General features: G+C 42.4%; 1 protein-coding gene across 2 annotated transcripts in view; it reads left to right on the top strand.

The window, feature by feature from the left end:
• ppih (peptidylprolyl isomerase H (cyclophilin H)) overlaps positions 1 to 26,933 on the top strand; it is a 42,314-nt gene extending 15,381 nt beyond the window's left edge. For both annotated transcript variants that reach the window (XM_084333645.1, XM_084333646.1), the window contains exons 2-9: positions 936 to 1,000; positions 1,469 to 1,492; positions 3,922 to 3,966; positions 11,134 to 11,176; positions 13,081 to 13,173; positions 17,343 to 17,430; positions 17,551 to 17,591; positions 25,695 to 26,933. In XM_084333645.1, the coding sequence (XP_084189771.1) occupies positions 936 to 1,000; positions 1,469 to 1,492; positions 3,922 to 3,966; positions 11,134 to 11,176; positions 13,081 to 13,173; positions 17,343 to 17,430; positions 17,551 to 17,591; positions 25,695 to 25,763 (468 nt within the window). In that variant the 3' untranslated portion in view covers positions 25,764 to 26,933. The remainder of the gene's footprint in view (positions 1 to 935; positions 1,001 to 1,468; positions 1,493 to 3,921; positions 3,967 to 11,133; positions 11,177 to 13,080; positions 13,174 to 17,342; positions 17,431 to 17,550; positions 17,592 to 25,694) is intronic.
• The last annotated feature ends 291 nt before the right edge of the window (positions 26,934 to 27,224 follow it).

The raw sequence follows: 27,224 nt of genomic DNA, 5'->3' as shown, positions 1-27,224 counted from the left end.
CTGTCCTGCTTGCGCCTGGTGCCTGTTTGATTGTGAGGAACTGGTTAGTCCAGACAGAGTTGTTCTCCTACATGTGGCCTCTATGCAAAAAAAGGGCATGCCACAGTATCCCCCTGTCATTATGTCACCTCACTATTAATTTTATTTGTTTTGTTGGGTGTAGTGTAGTCAACACAGTTGAATGAGTTTGGCCATTAAAGAACCCAGGACGCCTATTGGAAAGAGTAGGGGGTTCCTCGACGTTCCTGGCCAAATTCCCAATCAGATCTCTGACATCAAGGCCACCTAATCATCCCTTCCCCTTAATTGGCTGGTATCAATCCCTGTCTCCTGAGCCGTTCAGACATTGCGTAGTGTGATGTGTGCCTGGTGCCAGTGTATGGCAGCCAGGCATGCAGTGCTCATGGGACGGGGTTGCACGGCATACCAAACTTCTTTGAGCAGGAGCACGCGCACGCACATGCACGGATGGGCACGCCGCACGTGTGTGCACACAAGAATGTGTTCCACTCGACTCGTGTGTGCCAAGTACCCACCTGGCTACTTTGCACAACAATAGCTCAGGTCGTCAGCAGACAGTTGGACCGTTCACATGCAACCTGTGAATGAAATGTGTTGCATTCCATTCCTAGAAAGGCAATTACTAGTCATCGTCTTTATTCAGCATATGAACAGAACAAGGCAGGTCCTTGGTCAAATACAAGACAAGTCATTAAAACATAGTGCAACCAAAGATAAAATCACCAGTGCCACTGATGGCAGCCATTGAGCTTGCGTAGCCCAAGGTTGGGTGCTACCAGTGGTGGTGAAGGAGGCAATTTCCACCCTACATTGTGGGGAGCGCTTTGAATGTCTAGAAAAGCGCTATATTAATGTAATGATCATTCATTCACAGTTGAAAGTCTGCTAATTTTTTATTTACATTTTTTTAACAGGAAGTTGGACGTATGAAGATTGAACTCTTTGCCGACGTAGTTCCCAAGACAGCTGAGAATTTCCGGTAGGGAACTTGGTCTACATTACATGTTTACCATGCCTGCCCCCTCTCCATTTATTATTATTATTATTATTATTATTATTATTATTATTATTATTATTATTATTATTATTATTATTATTATTATTATTATTATTATTATTATTATTATTATTATTATTATTATTATTATTATTATTATTATTATTATAATAATATTATTATTATTATTATTATTATTATTATTATTATTATTATTATTATTATTATTATTATTATTATTATTATTATTATTATTATTATTATTATTATTATTATTATTATTATACTTATAGATTTTTTTCTTTCTTTAGTCAAGGACAGCCCTGGTCTTACACTACGTGACTTCATGAAAATAACTCGATTCTGAACACAATTACTCTCTAAAATATCATGTTATCGTTTTGATGATGGATTTTAATCATCAGCTTATTTTTTCAATTCTTTTTACAGGCAGTTTTGTACTGGAGAGTTCAGGTAAGCAAACACAGATTCTTCATCTAATAGGAAGTATGCGATGCTTCTATGAGGAGAGGTCTTCATATAATTATAGAAAGTACGAGAGGCCCAATAATAACCCATGCAATCAGGACATGGCGGGAAACACAAAGGAAATTTCCTAACCCTCAAGTATGGCATAATCACACTCCCATATTCAATAACAATGCTCTCTTAATGGGAAAACGACCTATAAGATTCCCTATATGGGAAGAAAGAGGCATACACTCATTAGGGGATATTTTTAATAACAAGGGCCTCTGTAGTTATGTCGAAATATGCATAAAGTTTAACCTCACCGAGTCCACATGGCTTTTTTACATACAGTTACGACTTTGTATGAGATCTCACGGTGTTCCATTACACATACCAATTGAACACCACAGATACCACAAATTTTTCTATGAAAGAGATACATTGGGAGGTTTTGTATCAGGTTTTTATTATCAATTACTAACGTCCTCGTATGAAACCCTTCAACTAGACAATGTCTGGAGGAGGGATATACCAGACCTGGAAAATGACTTTGATTAGCAAGGAGCCTGGGCAAATGTCCGACTTACATCAAGGAACCCGGATCATCAACAAATCAATCTGAACTATATTCACAGGACATACTTGACTCCTATAAGGCTGTGCAAAATGGGGCTTATACAAGACTCCAAATGCTCCCAATGTACAAATGGGGACGAAGGAACATTTATGCACATGTATTGGGACTGCCCACCAGTTAAGGCATTCTGGAAAGATGTGTCCCAACAATTATCAATACTCGTATTTTGGAATATACCTGTACACCCCGCGGTATTGCTATTGAATGATGTTTTTGAGTTTGCAGTGAATCCACAACTAAAAAGATTGGTTTTATCGGGTATCACAGTAGCTAAAAAACTGATCGCATCACGTTGGTTTCAACCGGAAAAAATGTGCCGGAAAGTGTGGTTTCTTACATATCTCGATGTGATATATCAAGAAATATCTACAGCAAGAATTCTGGGGCTCAATGAATCCAAAATGTCAATGTGGTTAGAAGTGGTGGAGAGAATAAAAGCTAGCCTATAATGGTGGTGTCTGGTTAGGAGTGAGGGATAATGGAGGTACTATCCAAGAGGGGGTCCGGGAGGGGGGGGTTTGAGCTGGAGCATATGTGTGTAGGGTTTTAGAAAATAGGTATTAGGGGTATATTATATACTAACATTTATATAATTGTAACTTCGCTGGATATACACTGTATACAGTTAAAATGTTATTATTGACTATTTTTGTTTTATCCTGTTTCTGTACTTGCATATATTTTAACCACCTTTACTGAAAGTTTCATTATACATTGTGTGTTGAGTACTGACTTTTAATAAGTTTTGTTTTGCAATAATAAAAAAAAAAAAAAAAAGTACGAGAGGCTTCTCTGAGGAGAGGTTTACTTGAAAATGGTGGTTTTGCCTGGAGCGGGGGGGGGGGGGGGGAGGCAGGGAATTTTAAAGTATCCTCACCTCATCCATCACAGTCTGGTACGGTTCCACTGACGAACACACCAAACACAAACTACAACGCATCATCAAGACAGCCTCCAAAATAATTGGCTGTCCCCTCCCTTCTCTGGACTCCATCTACACCTCACGCACAGTCACCCGCTCTGGTAAAATAGTCAATGACCCCTCTCACCCAGCACACCACTTATTCCAGCACATGCCCTCAGGTCGCTACATGTCCATCCTAACCAGACACACACGCTTCACAAACCGCTTTTTCCCCACAGCAGTCCGAACACTGAACACCCTGGCCCGCCCCCCTTTGTACAGACGGGCAAGCATCTGTCACTGACTGACACTGTTACCGTGACTGTCCTATATGTATTTATTGGGAGGTGGGAGGGGGGCGTTTTTGACGTTTGATGTCTGTTTCATGTTTGATGTAACCAGTGCTTAACAATCTGTACAGAAAACAATTACCACCAACCATTGTTGTGTGGCATTAAAGTATCTTGTATCTTGTAACAAAGCTGTGTTGCTGCCAACAGCAGTGTCAGGGGGCCATTCTGAACAGGTACTGCTGCACTAGTACTGTGACCAGACCTCTCTTGGTAGAGCCTGAGGTGTGGGCAGCAATAGCCACCCCCCTCCCCCTCCTCCCCACTCAATTCCAACCCACACACCAGAGCTTGCTGTTTGACAGCATTACAGATTCTACCTTTTTAAGAAACCTACAATTACTAATATCAAGCATACTGCTTGTAAATTCATAGAATATTTATTAGCGTCTTGCATCCAATACAAACTTAGTGTGTTCAGAGATATTAGCATCCATGCCTCGCTGACTATAGACATGGAGAGAAGTTCCATCTGTCATGTTCTTGTGCTTTAATCTTAACTGATGTTTTCTTGTCTTTGCCTTAAATGTCTGTCGTACAGAAAAGATGGAGTCCCTATTGGTTTCAAAAGCTGCACATTCCACAGGTAGGCTGTGTGGCACTTACAGCCTGACATTTGGTCCTCCTTGGGTAATCTCAACCCCCCCCCCCCCCCCACACACATACACACACACACGCATATATTTTTACAGAACTTTGAAAATAAAACATTCTCATGCTTTAATTTTGAAGGCAAAATCATGCCAGACTCAGACGACGTGAGTTTTTATTATTTAACGGATAGCTAACGTAGCATCAGCTAGCTCGCTCGATACCACAGGTGTTACGCTGAATACATTTCGTTCCTCTATGATTGTTTTGTTCCGCCGGTCTCTCATAGCCAGACCTCTCTTCACACAAGGTCTCCAGCAGTCCACTAGACTAGTAGGAACAACCATAGAACTATATGAGGGAACAAGGTCTCCAGCAGTCCACTAGACTAGTAGAGACAAACAACCATAGAACTACATGAGGGAACAAGGTCTCCAGCAGTCCACTAGACTAGTAGAAACAAACAACCATAGAACTATATGAGGGAACAAGGTCTCCAGCAGTCCACTAGACTAGTAGAGACAAACAACCATAGAACTACATGAGGGAACAAGGTCTCCAGCAGTCCACTAGACTAGTAGAGACAACCATAGAACTACATGAGGGAACAAGGTCTCCAGCAGTCCACTAGACTAGTAGAAACAACCATAGAACTATATGAGGGAACAAGGTCTCCAGCAGTCCACTAGACTAGTAGAAACAACCATAGAACTATATGAGGGAACAAGGTCTCCAGCAGTCCACTAGACTAGTAGAAACAAACAACCATAGAACTATATGAGGGAACAAGGTCTCCAGCAGTCCACTAGACTAGTAGAGACAACCATAGAACTATATGAGGGAACAAGGTCTCCAGCAGTCCACTGGACTAGTAGGAACAAACAACCATATAACTACATGAGGGAACAAGGTCTCCAGCAGTCCACTAGACTAGTAGAGACAAACAACCATAGAACTATATGAGGGAACAAGGTCTCCAGCAGTCCACTAGACTAGTAGGAACAAACAACCATAGAACTATATGAGGGAACAAGGTCTCCAGCAGTCCACTAGACTAGTAGGAACAAACAACCATAGAACTATGAGGGAACAAGGTCTCCAGCAGTCCACTAGACTAGTAGAGACAAACAACCATAGAACTGAGGGAACAAGGTCTCCAGCAGTCCACTAGACTAGTAGAGACAAACAACCATAGAACTATGAGGGAACAAGGTCTCCAGCAGTCCACTAGACTAGTAGAGACAACCATAGAGCTATATGAGGGAAGTGAGCAACCATAGAACTACAGTATATGAGGGAAAAACCATATAACTATATGAGGGAACAACCATAGAACTATGAGGGAACAGCGTCTTTTTTTTTCTCCCTCCATCTCATCTCAATTCTGTCCATTTGCTATTGTTTCCAAATAAACATTATTACATTGCGTAATAAGTATCCTACCCGCTTAAAACGTGAACAGGAGTTTTAATTTTTTTTAACTGTAATCAGCATGACAGTGTCCAGTACATGGCAGCAACATAGTCATGATACATGTGAATGTTTACTGATCTTGATTCGTTGGGCTGGACAGGGTATAATTAAACCCACCTGTGACTAGATGACAGATTGCCAGAAAACACACTGACGAAGGGTGTCTTTCCTGAAGTGTCCATGTGGCTGTTTTGGTTTCTTCATTATGATGTATTACATTGAGGGTACAGCACCCAGCGTTTAGTCATCTAATTGTGAGGTGAGCGTGTTTTGTCTTTATTTATTTTTTATTCGATTTGAACCAGAAATAAAACCCTCTGAGTCTGAACCATGCATGCTACTTCAGTGAGCAATAATTACCAAGAATTTCAGCTAGAAATAAGATTATTGCTGCAGAGCTTTTAGCACCGCTGTGGCGCTGTGTGTTACTGTAGACTCTTTAACAGTGCTGTGTGTTACTGTAGACTCTTTAACAGTGCTGTGTGTTACTGCAGACTCTTTAACAGCGCTGTGTGTTACTGTAGACTCTTTAACAGTGCTGTGTGTTACTGTAGACTCTTTAACAGTGCTGTGTTACTGTAGACTCTTTAACAGTGCTGTGTGTTACTGTAGACTCTTTAGCAGTGCTGTGTGTTACTGTAGACTCTTTAGCACCGCTGTGTTACTGTAGACTCTTTAACAGTGCTGTGTGTTACTGTAGACTCTTTAGCAGTGCTGTGTGTTACTGTAGACTCTAACAGTGCTGTGTGTTACTGTAGACTCTTTAACAGTGCTGTGTGTTACTGTAGACTCTTTAACAGCGCTGTGTGTTACTGTAGACTCTTTAACAGTGCTGTGTGTTACTGCAGACTCTTTAGCAGTGCTGTGTGTTACTGTAGACTCTTTAACAGTGCTGTGTGTTACTGTAGACTCTTTAACAGTGCTGTGTGTTACTGTAGACTCTTTAACAGTGATGTGTGTTACTGTAGACTGTTTAGCAGTGCTGTGTGTTACTGTAGACTCTTTAACAGTGCTGTGTGTTACTGTAGACTCTTTAACAGTGCTGTGTGTTACTGTAGACTCTTTAACAGTGCTGTGTGTTACTGCAGACTCTTTAGCAGTGCTGTGTGTTACTGTAGACTCTTTAACAGTGCTGTGTGTTACTGTAGACTCTTTAACAGTGCTGTGTGTTACTGTAGACTCTTTAGCAGTGCTGTGTGTTACTGTAGACTCTTTAACAGTGCTGTGTGTTACTGTAGACTCTTTAACAGTGCTGTGTGTTACTGTAGACTCTTTAACAGTGCTGTGTGTTACTGCAGACTCTTTAACAGTGCTGTGTGTTACTGTAGACTCTTTAACAGTGCTGTGTGTTACTGTAGACTCTTTAGCAGTGCTGTGTGTTACTGTAGACTCTTTAGCAGCGCTGTGTGTTACTGTAGACTCTTTAACAGTGCTGTGTGTTACTGTAGACTCTTTAACAGTGCTGTGTGTTACTGTAGACTCTTTAACAGTGCTGTGTGTTACTGTAGACTCTTTAACAGCGCTGTGTGTTACTGCAGACTCTTTAGCAGTGCTGTGTGTTACTGTAGACTCTTTAACAGTGCTGTGTGTTACTGTAGACTCTTTAGCACCGCTGTGTGTTACTGTAGACTCTTTAACAGTGCTGTGTGTTACTGTAGACTCTTTAGCAGTGCTGTGTGTTACTGCAGACTCTTTAACAGTGCTGTGTGTTACTGCAGACTCTTTAACAGTGCTGTGTGTTACTGTAGACTCGTTAACAGTGCTGTGTGTTACTGTAGACTCTTTAACAGTGCTGTGTGTTACTGTAGACTCTTTAGCAGTGCTGTGTGTTACTGTAGACTCTTTAACAGTGCTGTGTGTTACTGTAGACTCTTTAGCAGTGCTGTGTGTTACTGTAGACTCTTTAACAGTGCTGTGTGTTACTGTAGACTCTTTAACAGTGCTGTGTGTTACTGTAGACTCTTTAGCAGTGCTGTGTGTTACTGTAGACTCTTTAGCAGTGCTGTGTGTTACTGTAGACTCTTTAACAGTGCTGTGTGTTACTGTAGACTCTTTAACAGTGCTGTGTGTTACTGCAGACTCTTTAACAGTGCTGTGTGTTACTGTAGACTCTTTAACAGTGATGTGTGTTACTGTACTCTTTAACAGTGCTGTGTGTTACTGCATACTCTTTAACAGTGCTGTGTGTTACTGTAGACTCTTTAGCAGTGCTGTGTGTTACTGTAGACTCTTTAACAGTGATGTGTGTTACTGTACTCTTTAACAGTGATGTGTGTTACTGTACTCTTTAACAGTGATGTGTGTTACTGTACTCTTTAACAGTGATGTGTGTTACTGTACTCTTTAACAGTGCTGTGTGTTACTGTACTCTTTAACAGTGCTGTGTGTTACTGTAGACTCTTTAGCAGTGCTGTGTGTTACTGTAGACTCTTTAACAGTGATGTGTGTTACTGTAGACTCTGTAACAGTGATGTGTGTTACTGTACTCTTTAACAGTGCTGTGTGTTACTGTAGACTCTTTAGCAGTGCTGTGTGTTACTGTAGACTCTTTAACAGTGATGTGTGTTACTGTACTCTTTAACAGTGCTGTGTGTTACTGTAGACTCTTTAACAGTGCTGTGTGTTACTGTAGACTCTTTAACAGTGATGTGTGTTACTGTAGACTCTTTAACAGTGCTGTGTGTTACTGTAGACTCTTTAGCAGTGCTGTGTGTTACTGTAGACTCTTTAGCAGTGCTGTGTGTTACTGTACTCTTTAACAGTGCTGTGTGTTACTGTAGACTCTTCAGCAGTGCTGTGTGTTACTGTAGACTCTTTAACAGTGCTGTGTGTTACTGTAGACTCTTTAACAGTGCTGTGTGTTACTGTAGACTCTTTAACAGTGCTGTGTGTTACTGTAGACTCTTTAACAGTGATGTGTGTTACTGCAGACTCTTTAGCAGTGCTGTGTGTTACTGTAGACTCTTTAACAGTGATGTGTTACTGTAGACTCTTTAACAGTGATGTGTTACTGTAGACTCTTTAGCAGTGCTGTGTGTTACTGTAGACTCTTCAGCAGTGCTGTGTGTTACTGTAGACTCTTTAGCAGTGCTGTGTGTTACTGTAGACTCTTTAACAGTGCTGTGTGTTACTGTAGACTCTTTAACAGTGCTGTGTTACTGTAGACTCTTTAACAGTGCTGTGTGTTACTGTAGACTCTTCAGCAGTGCTGTGTGTTACTGTAGACTCTTTAACAGTGCTGTGTTACTGTAGACTCTTTAACAGCGCTGTGTGTTACTGTAGACTCTTTAACAGTGCTGTGTGTTACTGTAGACTATTTAACAGTGCTGTGTGTTACTGTAGACTCTTTAACAGTGCTGTGTGTTACTGTAGACTCGTTAACAGTGCTGTGTGTTACTGTAGACTCTTCAGCAGTGCTGTGTGTTACTGTAGACTATTTAACAGTGCTGTGTGTTACTGTAGACTCTTTAACAGTGCTGTGTTACTGTAGACTCTTTAACAGTGCTGTGTGTTACTGTAGACTCTTTAACAGTGCTGTGTGTTACTGTAGACTCTTTAGCAGTGCTGTGTGTTACTGTAGACTCTTTAACAGCGCTGTGTGTTACTGTAGACTCTTTAACAGTGCTGTGTGTTACTGTAGACTCTTTAACAGTGCTGTGTGTTACTGCAGACTCTTTAGCAGCGCTGTGTGTTACTGTAGACTCTTTAACAGTGCTGTGTGTTACTGTAGACTCTTTAACAGTGCTGTGTGTTACTGTAGACTCTTTAACAGTGCTGTGTGTTACTGTAGACTCTTTAGCAGTGCTGTGTGTTACTGTAGACTCTTTAACAGTGCTGTGTGTTACTGTAGACTCTTTAACAGTGCTGTGTGTTACTGTAGACTCTTTAGCAGTGCTGTGTGTTACTGTAGACTCTTTAACAGTGCTGTGTGTTACTGTAGACTCTTTAACAGTGCTGTGTGTTACTGTAGACTCTTTAGCAGTGCTGTGTGTTACTGTAGACTCTTTAACAGTGCTGTGTGTTGCTGTAGACTCTTTAACAGTGCTGTGTGTTACTGTAGACTCTTTAACAGTGCTGTGTGTTACTGTAGACTCTTTAGCAGTGCTGTGTGTTACTGTAGACTCTTTAACAGTGCTGTGTGTTACTGTAGACTCTTTAACAGTGCTGTGTGTTACTGTAGACTCTTTAGCACCGCTGTGTGTTACTGTAGACTCTTTAACAGTGCTGTGTGTTACTGTAGACTCTTTAACAGTGATGTGTGTTACTGTAGACTCTTTAACAGTGCTGTGTGTTACTGTAGACTCTTTAACAGTGCTGTGTGTTACTGTAGACTCTTTAGCAGTGCTGTGTGTTACTGCAGACTCTTTAGCAGTGCTGTGTGTTGCAGAGTCTTTAGCAGTGCTGTGTGTTACTGTAGACCAGTGGGGCCCAACCAGTCGATCGCGATCGACAGGTAGATCGCGGGCTGATTTCAAGTAGATCTTGATTAATAAAATTCGATTATTTAAAAAAAAAAAAAAAACGTGTTTTTTTTTTTTTTTTTTTTTTTTGCTAAATCAACTCTTCCTCTCCTTGTTAACTACAACAAGCAATGCTGTTTGTTATTTAAGATGAGGTCAGACTCGGCACTGACAGATTTGTGTTCATTATGCTGCTTTTATAAAGCCTCAAATGACGGCTTACAATATACAATTTTGGCTGGTAGCTCTCGGGCTAGGTGGTAAATAAAAAAGTAGATCTTGGTTCAAAAAAGGTTGGACACCTGTAGACTCTTTAGCAGTGCTGTGTGTTGCAGAGTCTTTAGCAGTGCATACTTCATAGTTACACATTTCATATTTAGAGCAAAGCTTTCACCCAGCATCTCGCCGGTGGTTCACACACACCAACTAGGTGTTCTTCCTGTGCCCCAGGACAGTTGAGTCAGTATTTGTGTGAAGACACACCACTCTCTCCTGAAGCTAGAAATGAGAGAGAGAAGAACCCTCCAATCAATGATGTCACTGGGATGTAAAATCTGGGGTTGCTCCACAGACATTGAATGGGGCTCTGTCTCTGACTTTACGAGGCGTGAGCTCTTACATCTAAATAAGGTTTATATTGTAGCATTGCTAGAAAGTCTGAACCAGAATTAAACTCACTGATTATCTTTCTGATTTCTAGCTTTAGTAGAGAGTGGTGCGTGTTCAGATATCCTGACTGAACTATCCTGGGGGTACAGGAAGAACATATTAAAACATATTATGTGAATTCTTGAAATGTTATCAAGTTATGTTATGCACTGACTATTGTATAACAACCCCACAGTTGAATATAAGATGGGGGGGGGGGGGGGGCAATAATAATACAAAAATGTATTAATAATTAGACCTTCCCATTGGAAATCGTTATGGCGGCTTTGTTTGCTGATCCACAAAAGAATACTTAGGAGCCAGTCCCAGTATTACAGATCCTATCAGTTGACCTTATCTTTTTGTTTTCCAACAACACTGTCCTTTCTGGGTTTGTTTGTTTGTTTTTTGGTGTATTGAGACGGAGACAAATTACAATGCGACATGACATATTTATTGTGTGGTTCTATGGATTCATGATGGTGTAGATTGATATTTGGTAATATTACCTCCCAGCACTAAGAGCATATAAGGCTACTCCATGGCAGCTCGTTAATGTGTTGTTGTGGCTTTATTTTCAGGGTTATCAAAGACTTCATGATCCAGGGAGGGGACTTTGTAAATGTGAGTACAATCTTTCTTTTTTTTTCTCCCCCCCCCCCCCCCCCCCCCCCCCTCTCTTCTTCTCGTCTCCTTCTCATCTCCTTCTCTCTCCCCCTGCCCCCCCCCCCTTCTTTCAGCAGTGTGGTTAATGATTGTTCATCTATCGCTCTATAGAGGCCTTGCTGTACTGAATGTTTGTGTAGTTAGATTCTTCCAGCATGGCTGCCTGTAACCATTAGTAACTGATTTCAAAAGAAAATGCCTCATTTCTGTGTGCCGTGTTAGTGTAGGTAAAACACTGGAGAAGCATGCTATTACTGTTCTACTGACTTGCTTACAAGATCCAGTAGTAAGACACCAAATTAGTATATTTTGTTGATGTATCTCTCTTATTAACACAATGCAACTGTTGTCTCTTCCATTGCTATGTACAAAGCAATGCCATGTGCCATGCTGGAAGAAATAACTACACAAACATTCCGTGTAAGGCCTCTATTGCTTATTCCTCAGTGATGTCACAATGGGATGAATTCGTTTTGATCAGTTAGCTGAGCCAGGAACACTGTTTACTTGAATGTACTGCCCAGTTCAGTTGTCAAGGTGTTTTAGGCAGGGAAATGTATAATTAATGTATAATGTGGTGTATATCTACACCTACTAAAACACTGTGTTCATTACAAGGGAAGGAAAATAAATAATTAGATTTAGACTAGTTTATTTTGCAAAAACAAATGAACAAACATGTCCACAGATTCAAGGAAGTCATCATATGATTGGAATGATGCATAATAATCCCATTTAAACAACTCTGTAGAGTGTAGACTTCTCATCTTTTGCCCTCTAGTGGGTATGTTGGGAACTCCACCACCATTGTATGACCTCCAGGCCGCGTCTATGCTTTTACCAAACGGTTCGTGTTTCCGCGTTCCCGTTTTGCGCTCTGATTGGCCACGCACGTTTCTGGTCATGTGACATGTGCGCCCAATCACATGACGCGCCCATTTCCGCCTCAACCAGCAGCAAACTACCTAACGCCTACGATCCACACTCTAACCTTAACCAACTTCGAAAGAGTGCCTAAGCTTAACCGGCGAAAGAACTTGCCGTCACACGATATCGCCCTGTTCTAAGACAAACTCTAACCTTAACCAACTTCGAAAGAGCGCCTAAGCTTAACCGTCCAAAGTACTTGCCGTCACACGATTGGGCACACATGTCACATGACCAGAAACGTCAGTGGCCAATCAGAGCGCAAAACGGGAATGCGGAAACACGAACCGTTTGGTAAAAGCAATCAGGCCTCCAGGCCCCTTTCTCATGGTCACTACACAGGTCTGGGAATTCTGAAGAAGAATATAAAACCAAATTGTATAGTTTCACTTTATACTAAATAACATTTAGTAAATGTGATGTTATCAGTTTGGGGACTAGTTTCACTCAAATAAATAGCAGTTAAAATAGCAGGTTTTTTTGCTTCCTGTTGGATCTTAATTAAAATTTCCGTAGTGACTTTAGTAGTTAATTACTTTTCACATTTTGAGGTGGGAGTTAAATAGCTGGAACTACAATTTAGGCAGTAATAGAAAATAAAGGAATGACATTGTTTTTTACCATTGTCAGGGTAAAGTTGTGATGCATGTGTTTTTCTTTGATCTCTTTCTCTTGGTGTACAGTTGTCATGGTGGTGTTTTTTTTAATGTTGCTGCAAGGGACAATTATTTTATGAGCTTAAAGAATATATACTATAGTATCATGGACGACGTAAAGTAAAACGCCTTACCTTTTCCATACATCCATGATGGTATACCTCCCAGCACTACAAGAATCAAGTCTGTAAGATACAATTGCATTGCTTAGGTTTCATCATGACACGTTCTCTCTCCTACGTTCGTCCTTAACTCTTTGCCTTTTGTCTTGCGGTGCAGGGTGACGGCACAGGCATCTGCAGCATCTACAGAGGTCCATTTTCAGATGAAAACTTCAGAATGAAGCATTCTGCCCCTGGTCTTCTGGCCATGGTGTGTATAACAGCACACACACACTGCTAGGAAACCCTGGATGTTTTCAATCCTATTCTTCAAACATCTTGTGACCTACTGATCAATTCCAACTAAAATCTGTACCACCTGGTCTGAGCCAAACAAAACAACCACACCTGGTCTGTACCAGACAAAACAACCACACCTGGTCTGTACCAGACAAAACAACCACTGTATTGTTTGTCTAGTTTTATGTTAAAAAAAGGGAAAATGAAAAACATTTGTTAAAAAAAAGAAGATATATGACCCCGAAAATCACGGGGGGAAAAAAAAGCTTTGCGCTGGAAGTCCGATGATTGACTGGGGCTGGCATGAGCTGGGAAGTGTAGTTTTATGAAATTCGAAAGCCCATCGAAAGCCCTGGGTCTCCGCGTTGATAGGACTACACACACTAATGACAGCTTGCTTTACTTCCGCCTAAATCCTCCACTTTTCGATGCAATGCGCAGAGATTTTTTACAAGATTAACCCTTTCACTGCCACACGACAGAAGGTTAACCCTCGGAGCTAATGATGCTAATGCTGGAGCATCGCCGTCGGTTGTGTGATAGTAAAGGGCTAACCTAGGACTCTGTAAGCGCTCTGGGGTCTCTGGGGTGTCACGAAGAGCGCTATATAAATCCAATCCATTATTATTATTATTATTATTATTATTGTCACAGTGAAAGGGTTAACCGGCTGTCGTGTGGCAGTGAAAGGGTTAAAATCATTGGTAAACAAACGTAGTGCTGAAAATATACACTTTGACTGCTGTTTTGATAGGGTTAGGGTTTTTACTCTTGGCTACATTTAAAAAAAGAAATGCAACATTAACACTTCCAGTGCCAAAAACGCTGTCCAGCGTTATTGGCCGCCATGCGTTGTCTGCCAGGATCGCTGTACAGCGTTTTTGAGATCAATATTTAATTTTTTCAACCCTCCCCTGTCTCGAACGCTGTTTCTTGCCTCCCACAAGCCGGCTGCAATGTGGACTAAGTCAGCTTCCTGATTCTACTGCGCAGGCGCACCAACCGACCTGTAGGAGTCGCTGTCCACAACGCCCGATCCCCACCCATCAGTTTCCCACCCCCTAATACTGCCAATGTGTATTAGTACGGACGACCAGCTAAACTGAAAGCAATGTGGAGCGCTGGGCTCGAACAGGCGAACCCAGCGTCTCCAGTATTTGTGGTGAGCGCCTTGCCCACTGCACCACGTAGCCACCCGCATTCATAATTCATATACCCACCCCCGGTCCTGCAGCTGGACCCCAGATCTGACTGCAACGACGGCTCAATACCGCCGCCTGGTGGATGGTCGGGCGAGTTACACTCGCAAACAGGATGTGCCATCAGTGCATCGATGAAAATCATCCAGCAGTCACATCTCGTTACGGGACTCCCGACAGACACTATGTACATATGGATCGCTTTCTAAATTTAATAATCGATATGATTTCGGCGTTTATTGCGCCATACAAACCGGAAATGGACCTAGGCGATCAGCGTCGTATAAATGGGATCTTTCACCGCCAGTCTCATTGGTAAGAGGAATATAACGTTTGATGGTTTGATCCCCAAACATTAGTATCCTGGAGAAATTTAGAAGAAAATATAGTAGCTCCACATAGACTGAAGGACATAGCATACACCAAATTATCAATTAAGCAATGCAAACGGAAATTTGGCCCCATAATTACTCATGCGATCCGGATATGGCGGGAAACACAAAAAAAATATTCTAACCCACATAAATGGCATAATCATACTCTCTTATTCAATAACAATGCACTCTTGATTGGAAAACGACCTATAAGATTCCCTATATGGGAAAAGCAAGGCATACACTCATTAGGTGATGTTTTCAACAAACAGGGTTTTTGTAGTTATGATGAAATACGCAATTTTTTTTATCTCACAGAGTCCACATATTATTTTTACGCACAGTTATTGTTATGTTTGAAGGCTCACGGTGTTCCATTAAGGATACCAATTGAACACCACAGATACCACAAATTCTTCTATGAAAGAGAGACATCGAGAGTTTTTGTTTCAGATTTTTATCATCAATTACTAACGTCCTCGTATGAAACCCTCCACCTAGACTCAGTGTGGAGGAGGGATATACCAGACCTGGAAAAAGATTTTGATTGGCAAGAAGCCTGGGCAAATGTTCGATTTACATCAAGGAACCCGGACCATCAACAAATCAATCTTAACTATATTCACAGGACATACTTGACTCCTATAAGACTGAACAGAATGGGTCTTAAACAAGACTCCAAATGCTCCTTATGTACAAATGGGGACGAGGGGACATTTATGCACATGTACTGGGACTGCCCACCAGTTAAGATATTCTGGAAAGAAGTGACCCAGCAATTATCAAATATCTTAACTCTGAATATACCTGTACACCCCTCTGTATTACTGCTGAATGATGTTTTTGAGTGTGCAGTACATCCACAGCTAAAGAGATTGGTTTTATCGGGTATCACAGTGGCTAAAAAGCTGATAGCATCACGATGGTTCCAACCGGAAAAAATGTGCCGGAAGGTCTGGATTCTTACATATCTCGATGTGATTTATCAAGAAATATCTACAGCAAGAATTTTGGGTCTCAATGAATCCAAAATGACAATGTGGTTAGAAGTGGTGGAGAGAATAAAAGATAGCATATAATGGTAGTGTCTGGTTAGGAGCGAGGGATAATGGATGGATTATCCAATGGGGGGTCCGGGAGGGGGGGGTACGAGCATATGTGTGTAGGGTATTAGATAGCAGGTATTAGGGGTATATCCTGTATAAGACATTTAACTAAATGGTGATTTCATTGGATGTGCACTGTTAATAATGCTTGTATATCTTATTGTGTGTTGTCATGTTTGTTTATATGTTTGTTTAAAAAAAAGAAAAAAAAAACATCTGAGCTACAGAGAAAAGCCTCCTTGATATACTCGCCATCAGTGAATGGCTTTCCACATTTCGCAATGCAATGAGCAATGCGATAGCTTGCTTCAGTTGCATGGTTTTTAGCAGTCGTGAACACTTTGAGGGTGCTGGCTTGCTTTCCATACCTGGCCACGGCATGTTTAATCGATTCTGCCTTATACGCCTGATCTTTGAAACGTTTTTGATGCTTTGTCTCAAAATGGCATTTCACACCTGACGTTCTGCAAACTACATTTTCTAAACATAAAGTACACACAGCACGTCCTTCTGACACACAAACCCGTAGTCGTCCACGAGGGCTGGAATGCCCGAATTTCCTTTGCTTTAACTTTCTTAGCAGGGTTGCCATCATGAAAGACGGCACATACAGAATGCAACCGCAGCACTGTGTGATTACCTGGGAACTGCGCACGGGCGCGGGAGGCCAGCTGACTGCTGACAGCTGAGCACCATGGGAACAGCTGTATAGCTGTCATAGGGGTGTGCAAAACAGTCTACTTACAAAAAAGAACCTGTGGGAGGATTTCAACAAGATAAATGCGACAACAGTGCAAAATATTTCACTATAATATTTCAAAGCGAAGTAAAAAATGATTTAACATTTTTTAATTTTATTTATTTATTTTTTGCTGCCCCCTGTGCACTGCCAATGCAAATGCCCCTGCGTGCCTATGCGGGAACGCGTGCCTAGGGTTGCCTACCCCTGCTCTAGACCAAGGTTCAACACCTGCCTGGTGCTTCAGGACTGTAGCTCAGCCACTGACTGGCCTTTGCATCATCATGGGGCATTTGTACATGTTTACATAATTTTCTTCTTATAAACGTAATACCATCACAGTTCTAACAATGACTTTGTTAAAGTTTTATTTTCATCAGATGTTCCTCACTTTCTGACTAACAAATGAAATATACAATATGACGCTGTTGCAGACATTTTAAGTTAAATAATATAAATACAACATTTCTAACATTCAATTTAGTGTTTTCCTGACATGGCACTGAGTAGTTTTACAAGTACATAAGGTATCTGTATCAGGACATCCCTAATTGCACCTCTACTGAAGAGTAACTTTAAAGTGGTCAGATTACATGACTGAGTTTGAAAACAATTGTAAACGGGTAATCCATCATCTGCAATGGATTCCAATATGAAGGTAACCTTTTCTACACTGCTTGGTGTGATTTTTTTAACAGCTTTTTCCTCGCATCTCTCTCCAGGCGAACAGCGGTCCCGGAACTAATGGCTGTCAGTTCTTCATCACCTGTACAAAGTGTGACTGGTTAGATGGAAAACATGTAGTTTTCGGTGAGTATAACATAAGTAACACGTCTATATTTAACATGAAGCTTTACTGGCATTACTTCCTGTGGTGTTGTTTACATGGGAAGATACTAATTGGTCTTTATTGACTGCTGTCGTTTTCAGGGAAAGTGGTCGACGGGTTGCTGGTCATGAGGAAAATTGAGGTAAAAAGCGTTTTTTGTAATTATTTGATGGGAAAGCAGTGAGTTTGAGCATGTACCAAGGCAATGGCCATCTTGTGCCATGTGCATACCCATTTTGGGGATGTATATCTATTTTTAACCCTTTCAGGTGTGCAAACATTCTAATGATTATATACTATTCTACATGCTCACTGTCAGCCTCTGGAGAAGGAGTGTGTTTTTTTTTCTTTTTTTTTTTTTTTTACTTGCTTTAAAAGTGAAAGACTGATACTTGTGACGATTTAAGACACCGGTCACAGCTGTAGACGTAGAATTGGATGTGGTTCAGTGAGTTAGTGGTGAGTTCACACATCGATTCCAATGTTGAAGGACATGCGCAGGGGGACAGCAGCCAGGGGGGACAACAGCCCAGGAGGGACAGCAGCCCAGGGGGGACAGCAGCCCAGGGGGGACAGCAGCCCAGGGGGGACAGCAGCCCAGGGGGGACAGCAGCCCAGGGGGGACAGCAACTCAGGGGGACAGCAGCCCAGGGGGGACAGCAGCCCAGGGGGGACAGCAGCCCAGGGGGGACAGCAACTCAGGGGGACAGCAGCCCAGGGGGGACAGCAGCCCAGGGGGGACAGCAGCCAAGGGGGGACAGCAACTCAGGGGGACAGCAGCCCAGGGGGGACAGCAACTCAGGGGGACAGCAGCCCAGGGGGGACAGCAGCCCAGGGGGGACAGCAGCCCAGGGGGGACAGCAACTCAGGGGGACAGCAGCCCAGGGGGGACAGCAACTCAGGGGGACAGCAGCCCAGGGGGGACAGCAGCCCAGGGGGGACAGCAGCCCAGGGGGGACAGCAACTCAGGGGGACAGCAGCCCAGGGGGGACAGCAACTCAGGGGGACAGCAGCCCAGGGGGGACAGCAGCCCAGGGGGGACAGCAGCCCAGGGGGACAGCAGCCCAGGGGGGACAGCAGCCCAGGGGGGACAGCAGCCCAGGGGGGACAGCAGCCCAGGGGGGACAGCAGTGACTATAGGCATCTCTGAGTTCCCTTCTGGTTTTCACTATTTCATTCACTTAAAGGGGCACTTCAACAAAAAATGACAGTGGACTAAGCGTCTGTCTACCACCGTATCGAATCCGGCTGTCAGCGGTGCCTCCGGCTTGGCCGGTCGTCATACTGACACAATTGGCAGTGTCAGCGGGAGGGAAGCTGGTGGGTGGTATTCTGGTCGTTGTAAACAGTGACTCCTGCAGGTTGGTCAGGGCGCCTGCACAGAGAGAGAGGGAACTGGTGAAGGTAGTGTGACCCTCCCACGTGTTACACTTCACCAATGAGAGTCCTCGCTGCCAGGTGAAAAGAGGCTGCTGGCTGTCTCCTATGTATCGGTGTAAGCATCTGATAGACTTCAGGGCTCCCTAGACCGGCAAGTAGGGGGCAAATGCGCGCAACGACCAGGAAGGGGAGGGGGGAATTGGCATAACGACTAAATTGGCATAGGAGAAAAAATACAGAAAAATAGGAGGAGATAAAGTGGATAAAAAAAAATTGTAAATTAATTAGAATATGGCCACCAGTGGACTTCCGGTTTGACCGCGGAAGAACATGGCTGCTTAACTCGCGAGCTCCCCGACAGCAAAATGATTTAGCCCCGGGAAACATTTATTAACAACACCAGGGTATATATTTAATAGGGATGTCAGAAGGGGCTATCACAAGACGTAGGGCGACCACGATTACAACTGAAAAGGACGACGGAATGGCAGAGAATGACGAAGTAACGGGAGGAAAAGATGGCGACGATGACTGTGAACAAGAAGCCACGCTGTTGAACATATACAACGAGCTCAAAGACTTCAGAAAAGACAATGAGCGTCAGTTTCGGGAGATAAGGAATGACATGAACAAAATGAACGACAGGCTCGGTGAAACGGAGGGGAGAATCGGAGAAAATGAAAATGTGCTTGATGCGGCGACGGTTTTAATAAAAAAACTGATACAGAGGCAGGCCGACATGGAGGCTAAACTGCTCGACCAAGAGGGCAGAACGAGGAGAGAGAACCTGCGGGTGTATGGTATCCCGGAGGAGAAAGAGGGAAAAGACATGCATGGATTTCTAGACGGCTTGTTTAAGGACGCACTCGGACTGCCTCATGACATGGACCTTCGTATCGAACGAGCACACCGGGCACTGGCCCCAAGGCCTAACAACCCACAGCTGAAGCCACGGTCAATCGTGGTTAAGTTTGGGAGTTACAAAATGAAGGAAGAGATAATACGCCGAACATGGCAGAAGAAGAACGTCTCATGTGGCAACGATCGCTTCTATGTCGACCATGACTTCCCCACTGAAATACTGAAGAAGCGAGGAGAATATGCCGAGGCCAAGAGAATAATGAAGGAGAAGAATCTCAAGTTCCAGACACCGTATCCAGCGAAGATGAGGGTATTCTACGAGGATGGCACCCGCCTGTACCAGAGCGCGGCGGAGGCGACGGCGGATATGGCAAAACGTGGATTCAAGATCACCGTGGTGAACCCGACTACCGACCCGGACCGAGAGGAGATAATGCGGCTGTCTACCTGGCAGACAGTGGGAAGAAAACGGGGACCGGGGAACGACATGCAGGCGACGGGGACTGAACGCCCCACACAGCAGGGCAATGGTCATCACGGATACCGGGAGAAACTACAGGGATTCAGACGGGGACAGTCGGAGGCGGACAATTGAGATAAAGTTCATGAAGCGCATGGATACAGATAAGTCACGGGGGCATCGTCATAGAATAAATAACATCACAAAATGCCAATAGGTATATAAAAGAAAAGACAAAAAAAAAAGGGATTGAGAAAAAAAAAAAAATATAAAAAAAAGATATGTGTAATGAGAATAGAGGGCAATAGATAGGAGAATATGATAAAACTGTGGGAGGGGAAATATCCCGGATGGATACAGGAAAAGTATAACGAAATGAACCACAGGCCATTATGGCTATGTCATAGAAGTTACAATATACCAATATATATCTGAGAGATATACAAATGTTAATTGTTGGAAACGTTACCGTTTTGTCAAGTTCAGTTGAATTGATCGCACTGTATATAGATTACAGTGTGAGCCATACGTTACATCAGGGTATACAAGATAGTAGGGGCACAGTTTTGGGCAACCTGCCTTGTGCCATATGCACTCCTCTGTTAGTCGAGGGGGACCAAGGTGCATGGGTGAGTATCGATCTCACACTCGGTACGACTGTTCTATCTGGGGTCATATCGAACGTAGCTTGGGTAAATGTGGGGGGGGGAAATGTATTTATGTTTTTTTTATGTTCTTTTTTATTTCATTGTATGCTATACTATTGTATATATATCTTCACAGTCTCAGGCACTAGAATACGTCCTGGATTGCACATGGGGAGATGCATTACGAGGAATATGGGGCTGATTAAAATAATATCGTGGAATATAGACGGATGTCATCATCCCATTAAGAGAAAAAAGATATTGACGTTCTTGAAACAAAAAAAGACAGATATTGCACTAATTCAGGAATCACACCTGGATGAGGAGGAGTCGGCCAAGCTTAAAAGGGATTGGGTGGGACAAATATACTATAGTACGTTCTCTTCTAGGAAGAGGGGGGTGGCAATATTGGTGAGAAAAAACTTAGACCTAAAGGTGCACAATAGTTTCTCACATGATGAGGGAAGATGGGTTATACTGGATGCTGATTTAGAGGGACAGAGGACTACTTTAGCTAATATATATGCGCCCAACGGGTCATCCTCAGACTTTTTCCATGAGGTATGTGAGGTGATCAGGAAAATAGGGAATAGCAACGTAATCATAGGGGGGGACTTCAACTTGGTTGGAAACACCTTAATGGACAGATCGTATCAACCCAGGACCGCTGACAACACAGGGAGACTGGCGGTTGGTGTTCTGATAGAGGAATTGGGTCTAGTGGATATTTGGAGGGCTATGAACCCACAAGAAAGAGACTACACGTTTTACTCTCACCCGCATTCCTCATACTCTAGAATAGATTATTTCCTGATCTCTAGCGCACTGGTAGAACAGGTGGCAAGTACTGGGATAGGGAACATTGTAATATCTGACCATGCTCCGGTTGATTTAGTGATCACATCCATGGAAGAAGGGCAACGATCTCGGAGATGGCGATTCAATAACCTGATGTTAAATGATGAAGGATCGTGTGCGTACATTAGAACTATATTTAAGGAATTTTGGGAACTTAATGAAGGGTCAATAGATGATAGTGGCATAATGTGGGACACATGTAAAGCTTACATGAGAGGACGACTCATACAATACGGTGCGATACTAAAAAGGGCAGAGAAACAAAAAATGACAGCGTTAGATGAGGAAATTAAAATACTCTCGAAACAGCACAGTCAGAGACCAGACCCAGAAACGTGGAGAAACCTAAGCAAATCCAAATACGAATTGAACAACATATATCAAAAGAAGGCTGAATATGCGTTATTTAGGACCAACCAAAGATACTATGAACAAGGGGAGAGAGCGGGTAAAATACTAGCGAATCGGGTTAAACAAATGCATAATCAAAATATTATATCCTCGATTCGTAATAAAGATGACAAGATCATTACAGACAAAAAGGAAATTAATAATGTTTTCAGGGGCTTCTACCAGGACTTGTATACCCCACAGAAGGCGGTGGATCAGCTAAAAATGGACGCGTTCTTCGACAGAATCAAATTACCGTCATTATCGAAACAACAGGTAAAATCAATGGAGGGGGGGGTCTCGATAGAAGAAATACACGCGGCAATCAACAGCCTTAAATTGGGTAAAGCACCAGGAGACGACGGGTTTACTCCCGATTTCTACAAACAATTCAGTGATATAATCGCTCCGAGACTATTAAAAGTATATGAGGATTCATTATTAAAGGGGGGCTTGCCCACTAGCTTGAGATCTGCCACTATTACATTACTACAGAAAAAGGGCAAAGACCCTCAATGCTGTGGAAGCTATAGACCTATATCCCTGAGCAATTTGGAAGAAAAAGTATTGGCAAAGGTACTTGCGAATAGAATAGAAGATGTATTACCAACTCTGGTGCATTCAGATCAAGTGGGCTTTGTGAAGGGGAGAAACTCAGCTGATAATATCCGCAGACTCCTACACATAATGTGGAAGGTCAGGAATGATGTAGAACCTACAGTGGCCTTCTCATTGGATGCCGAAAAGGCCTTTGATAAGGTGGAATTTGCATTCTTATTTCACACACTAGAGCGCTTCGGGTTCGGACCATCGTTTACCGGGTGGGTAAAACTGTTATACACAAATCCGATGGCATCAGTATTGACCAACGGGATCGTATCCTCGCCCTTTAACCTAGGGCGGGGGACGAGACAAGGTTCTCCGCTTTCTCCCCAAATGTTTGCGCTCTTCCTCGAACCACTTGCTATCGCACTAAGGACTAATCAGGACATCAAAGGGATAATAGCGGGACAGGTAGAACATAAATTATTTTTGTATGCGGACGATATCTTATTGGTATCCAGCAATCCCCGAACAGCAGCTGGGGTCATTGGAACTATTATCGAGTCCTTCTCCGAGATATCTGGGTACACAATCAACTGGAGCAAGTCAGAAGCAATGCCTCTCTCTAAATGTTGTCCCCCTGATATCAGAAGGGGGTGGCAATACAGATGGATGCCGTCAGGGTTGATATACCTAGGAATAAAGCTGATCCCAGGTCTGAAAGAGTTGATGCAAACCAATATTGCCCCTATAATCGAACACATTAGTGCTCTGACCCAGAATTGGGCCAAAATGAATATGTCCCTCCTGGGAAAGATAAACCTAGTAAAAATGATATTGGCTCCCAAATTAAATTATATCCTATATATGTTGCCGCTGACTCTCCCGACCCAATTACTCAAACAGTATGACAAAGTCACTAATGTTTATCTGTGGGGGGGCAAAAGGCCGCTATTTGGACGGGCCAAAATGTATGCAGCAAAGGAAAATGGCGGCTTATCCCTGCCTAAACTAGACTGGTATCACTATGCATTCTCGCTCTCCCAGCTCTCCAAACTGAATCAACTTTTATAAATTCCTACAGATTAGACATTGTATATCGTCATCAATAGGAGGACCAAAGTGTGGCCCGATTACTGCAATTCAAGAAATATTCTATAAAGGATGGGGTAGGAAAGGCGGTGCGTCAAGATTTTATGATGTTATAAGAGAATACAATGCACCCAAATTGGCGGGTCTGAGATTGAGCTGGGAGAACGATGTACGTGAGGATATTACTGAGGAAATGTGGGAGAAACTGGTGTCCAAATGGAGTAAATTCTCTAGGGAGGCGCAATCACAACTTATTTTTTACAAAGTGTTGAACAGAAGCTATTGGACGCCTAGTAAACTGGCCAGACTGAAATTAAGGGACAGTGACATCTGCTGGAGATGTGAGAAGGAGACAGGCACTTTACTGCACATGTTGTACGAATGTGAGAAGGTCCGGAAAATGTGGGATCAAATTGTGATATTCCTAAGTAAGGTCTTGAATGTGAAGATAAATAACGCCCCAATGGCATGTGTTTTGGGTATAGTACCGAAAGGGATTAAACTGCCTAAATACCGGGGAATGTGGTATAGAATGGCCATGATATCAGGATGTAGAATTGCATTACGACATTGGAAATCACCTGTTGATATTACTTTTAAAGAATGGATGGAACTAATGTTCCGGACAGCATCATATGAAAGGGTGACGTATAGAGTCGCAGGGAGAGAGGATATTTTCGCTGAGGTATGGGACAGTTTTCTACACCTGACTGAACGGTCTGGGGACAAATGATTAAGATGGGATTACAATATTATCAAGGATGAATATGAAAAAGGGGATTTGATCTGATGGTACCTGTGCTTTATAATGTATTGTGTATATATGTACATATATTTTATGTCCGGATGGTGTGTCTATGGAACGGTCACTGTCTCTATCACACTCACATGTGCGCAGGTATAGCCGCATACAAGTATCTAGGATACACATATTCATATGTGTACATAATAGGTTTACACACACTCATATACACAAGGATAAGGTATACACGTCAGGGGCACACATACATGCACATACTCATTTATAGGAAATAGGCATACACATACCTACATATACACATAGTTGAAATATAAGCTTTCACTGACACATAAGGGGGATACACATGTATATAGGAGACACACACATACGTAGCTGAGACGCACATATATATACACATCTGAGATATACACTCACATAGGGGGCAGAGGCACACATGGATACGAAACACACACAAGAGATAGGAGTACAGTCACATACCAGGAAGATGCACACACACACATATGAGGCATGTACACATGCTTACGTGATACACGTACCCACATACATGTGTCGGAGACATGCGTGCATGCATGTTATCATGCACAACTGCATATGTCTGGGGCGCTTTCTCTCACATGCAATATGGAGAAGGGTGGCATCCCGATAGAGGATGCAGCACATACCTGCTCGAAGGTAGTTCGGTCTACATGCAAGGTATATATATCAGGAATGTATACGCATAATGTATAGTATAGTATGTTTCTTTTTTCGTAAGTCTTTTTTTATTTTCCATGTCAGTTATTAATGTATTTGTATGAGTCCTTTACATGTTTTGTATGTTCTTACAAAAAAAGAAAAAGGCAAATCCTGGAAATTGAATATGATGATGTGGAAAGAGATGTTTGGAATGTTGGAGAGATTTGTGCAAAAAAAAATATATATAAAAAAAAAAATAATATGGCCACCAGTGATGTCATCTGGGACATTGAATTCTTGTTATTTACAGCTTAATACAATGATAAGGTAGCAATGATAAAGTGCCCCTTTAAGGTTCGTCTTGAGAGAATATCCAGTGTAAGAGTGACTGTTCTCATTATACAGCATGTTTCCACTTATCCACTGTCACCTCCTCAACTACTGAATTTAATAATATGTCTTCTTGGAAGAGAGTCCCTGAGACGAGATGTTATCAAACGGAGGCCGGCAGCCTGATGTGTATAATGTGGGGGTCCTTGAGAACCACTGCCCTAAACCTCTGCTCTCTCCTCCCTACAGAATGTTCCGACGGGGCCCAACAACAAACCCAAGCTCCCTATCCTCATCGCTCAGTGTGGAGAGATGTGATCAACCCAACACCAACCACACAACCTACTGTCATCGAAGCAGAGATTAAAGGAACACACCAACATTATGGGAAATGCAGTCTTCACCAGAGTCAGACAAGAAGATGGATACCAATTTCGTTGCGTTCAGTAGAAAGCTATCCGGCTACAAGCTAGCCTAGCTTAGCACAAATTAATGGAAGTGGATACGGACCACTGACCTAGCTTAAAACTCAGGGACAGGTGTTTTTGGCTACAGATCCGTATTCATTTCCGTTTATTTGTGCTAAGCTAGGCGAGCTTGCAGCCAGAAATTGGTCTCTATCTTCTGGTCTGAGAAGATGTGATGAACCCGAGCTCCCTATCCTGATATGTGACTCTTCCTGCTCACCAGACCTTTCCTCTATTCTACACAACCTCCTTTCATATATCAACCATTGACTTTTTATTTTTTTTTACCTTATTTGACCTTATTTCCTCTCTAGGCTCTGGGGATCTAGTCTGTTCTAATGTACCACAAAGTAACATTCTACATATCAACAGTGTTTATACTGTCAATATGGCTGAAATATTGTTGATTGCATTGTTACGCCTGATTGTAGGTTAAAGGAACACTCACAACATTTTGGGAAATACACTTATTTGCCATCTTCACCAGAGTTGAGAAGATTGATCAGTTTCATCTCTGTGTGTCCTGTAGCCCCAGAGAGAGGTCCAGGTGCATGCTAGTCTATCTTAGGACAATGACTGGAAGCCGTAGGGAGCAGCTAGCCTAGCTCTGTCGGAAGTGAAGAAAAACTACTTCCAACAACTCCAAAACTGATGCACAGAGATGGAATTTATATCAATCTTGTCGTCGGACTCTGGGGAAGATGGCAAATATGTGTATTTCCCAAAATATTGGAGTGTTCCTTTAAAGCAATATCAAAAACCCACATACAATAATTTCCTTGGGTTGTTGTACTCAAGTGGGTCCTAATACTGAGTGTTTGTATGTCACCTATTTGAAAAGGGTAATTCTGTAGTAGAGTTCTCCAGTTTCACAACTCGTTTGTATCCAAATTTGGAGGTAATTTCTTTTAGTTTTCAGTTTAAATAATGTTGATCTGTACAATATTGCCATTCATTAATCAAACACTCTTTGTATCAAATTAATTATAATAAATTGTTTTACATTTTTATAAAATCTTAACGGGTGTTGTGTTTTGTTAATAGATCAATATAGATTAAAAAAATAGATTGAAAATAGATCAATAAATAAAAGCTAACAAGCGTGATTTCCCAATTGCTGCTGACCGCGTATGTGCATGTATCTGTTGCTACAGCGTATGCATGTATCTATGTTGCAACAGCATACGTGCATGTATCTATGTTGTGACGGCGTCAGTGGCCCCTTGCCAACAGTCTCTAAATTGACTGAAAGATTCAGCAGACTTCTCCAGCTAAACAAATGGCTCTCATCTGCTTGTGTGCTACACAATGT

The sequence above is a fragment of the Notolepis coatsorum genome (genome assembly GCF_963971535.1).
Source record: "Notolepis coatsorum genome assembly, chromosome: 17".
Lineage (NCBI taxonomy): Eukaryota > Metazoa > Chordata > Actinopteri > Aulopiformes > Paralepididae > Notolepis > Notolepis coatsorum.
The sequence above is the reverse complement of the archived record's forward strand: the minus strand, read 5'-3'. Positions and strand labels throughout refer to the sequence as shown.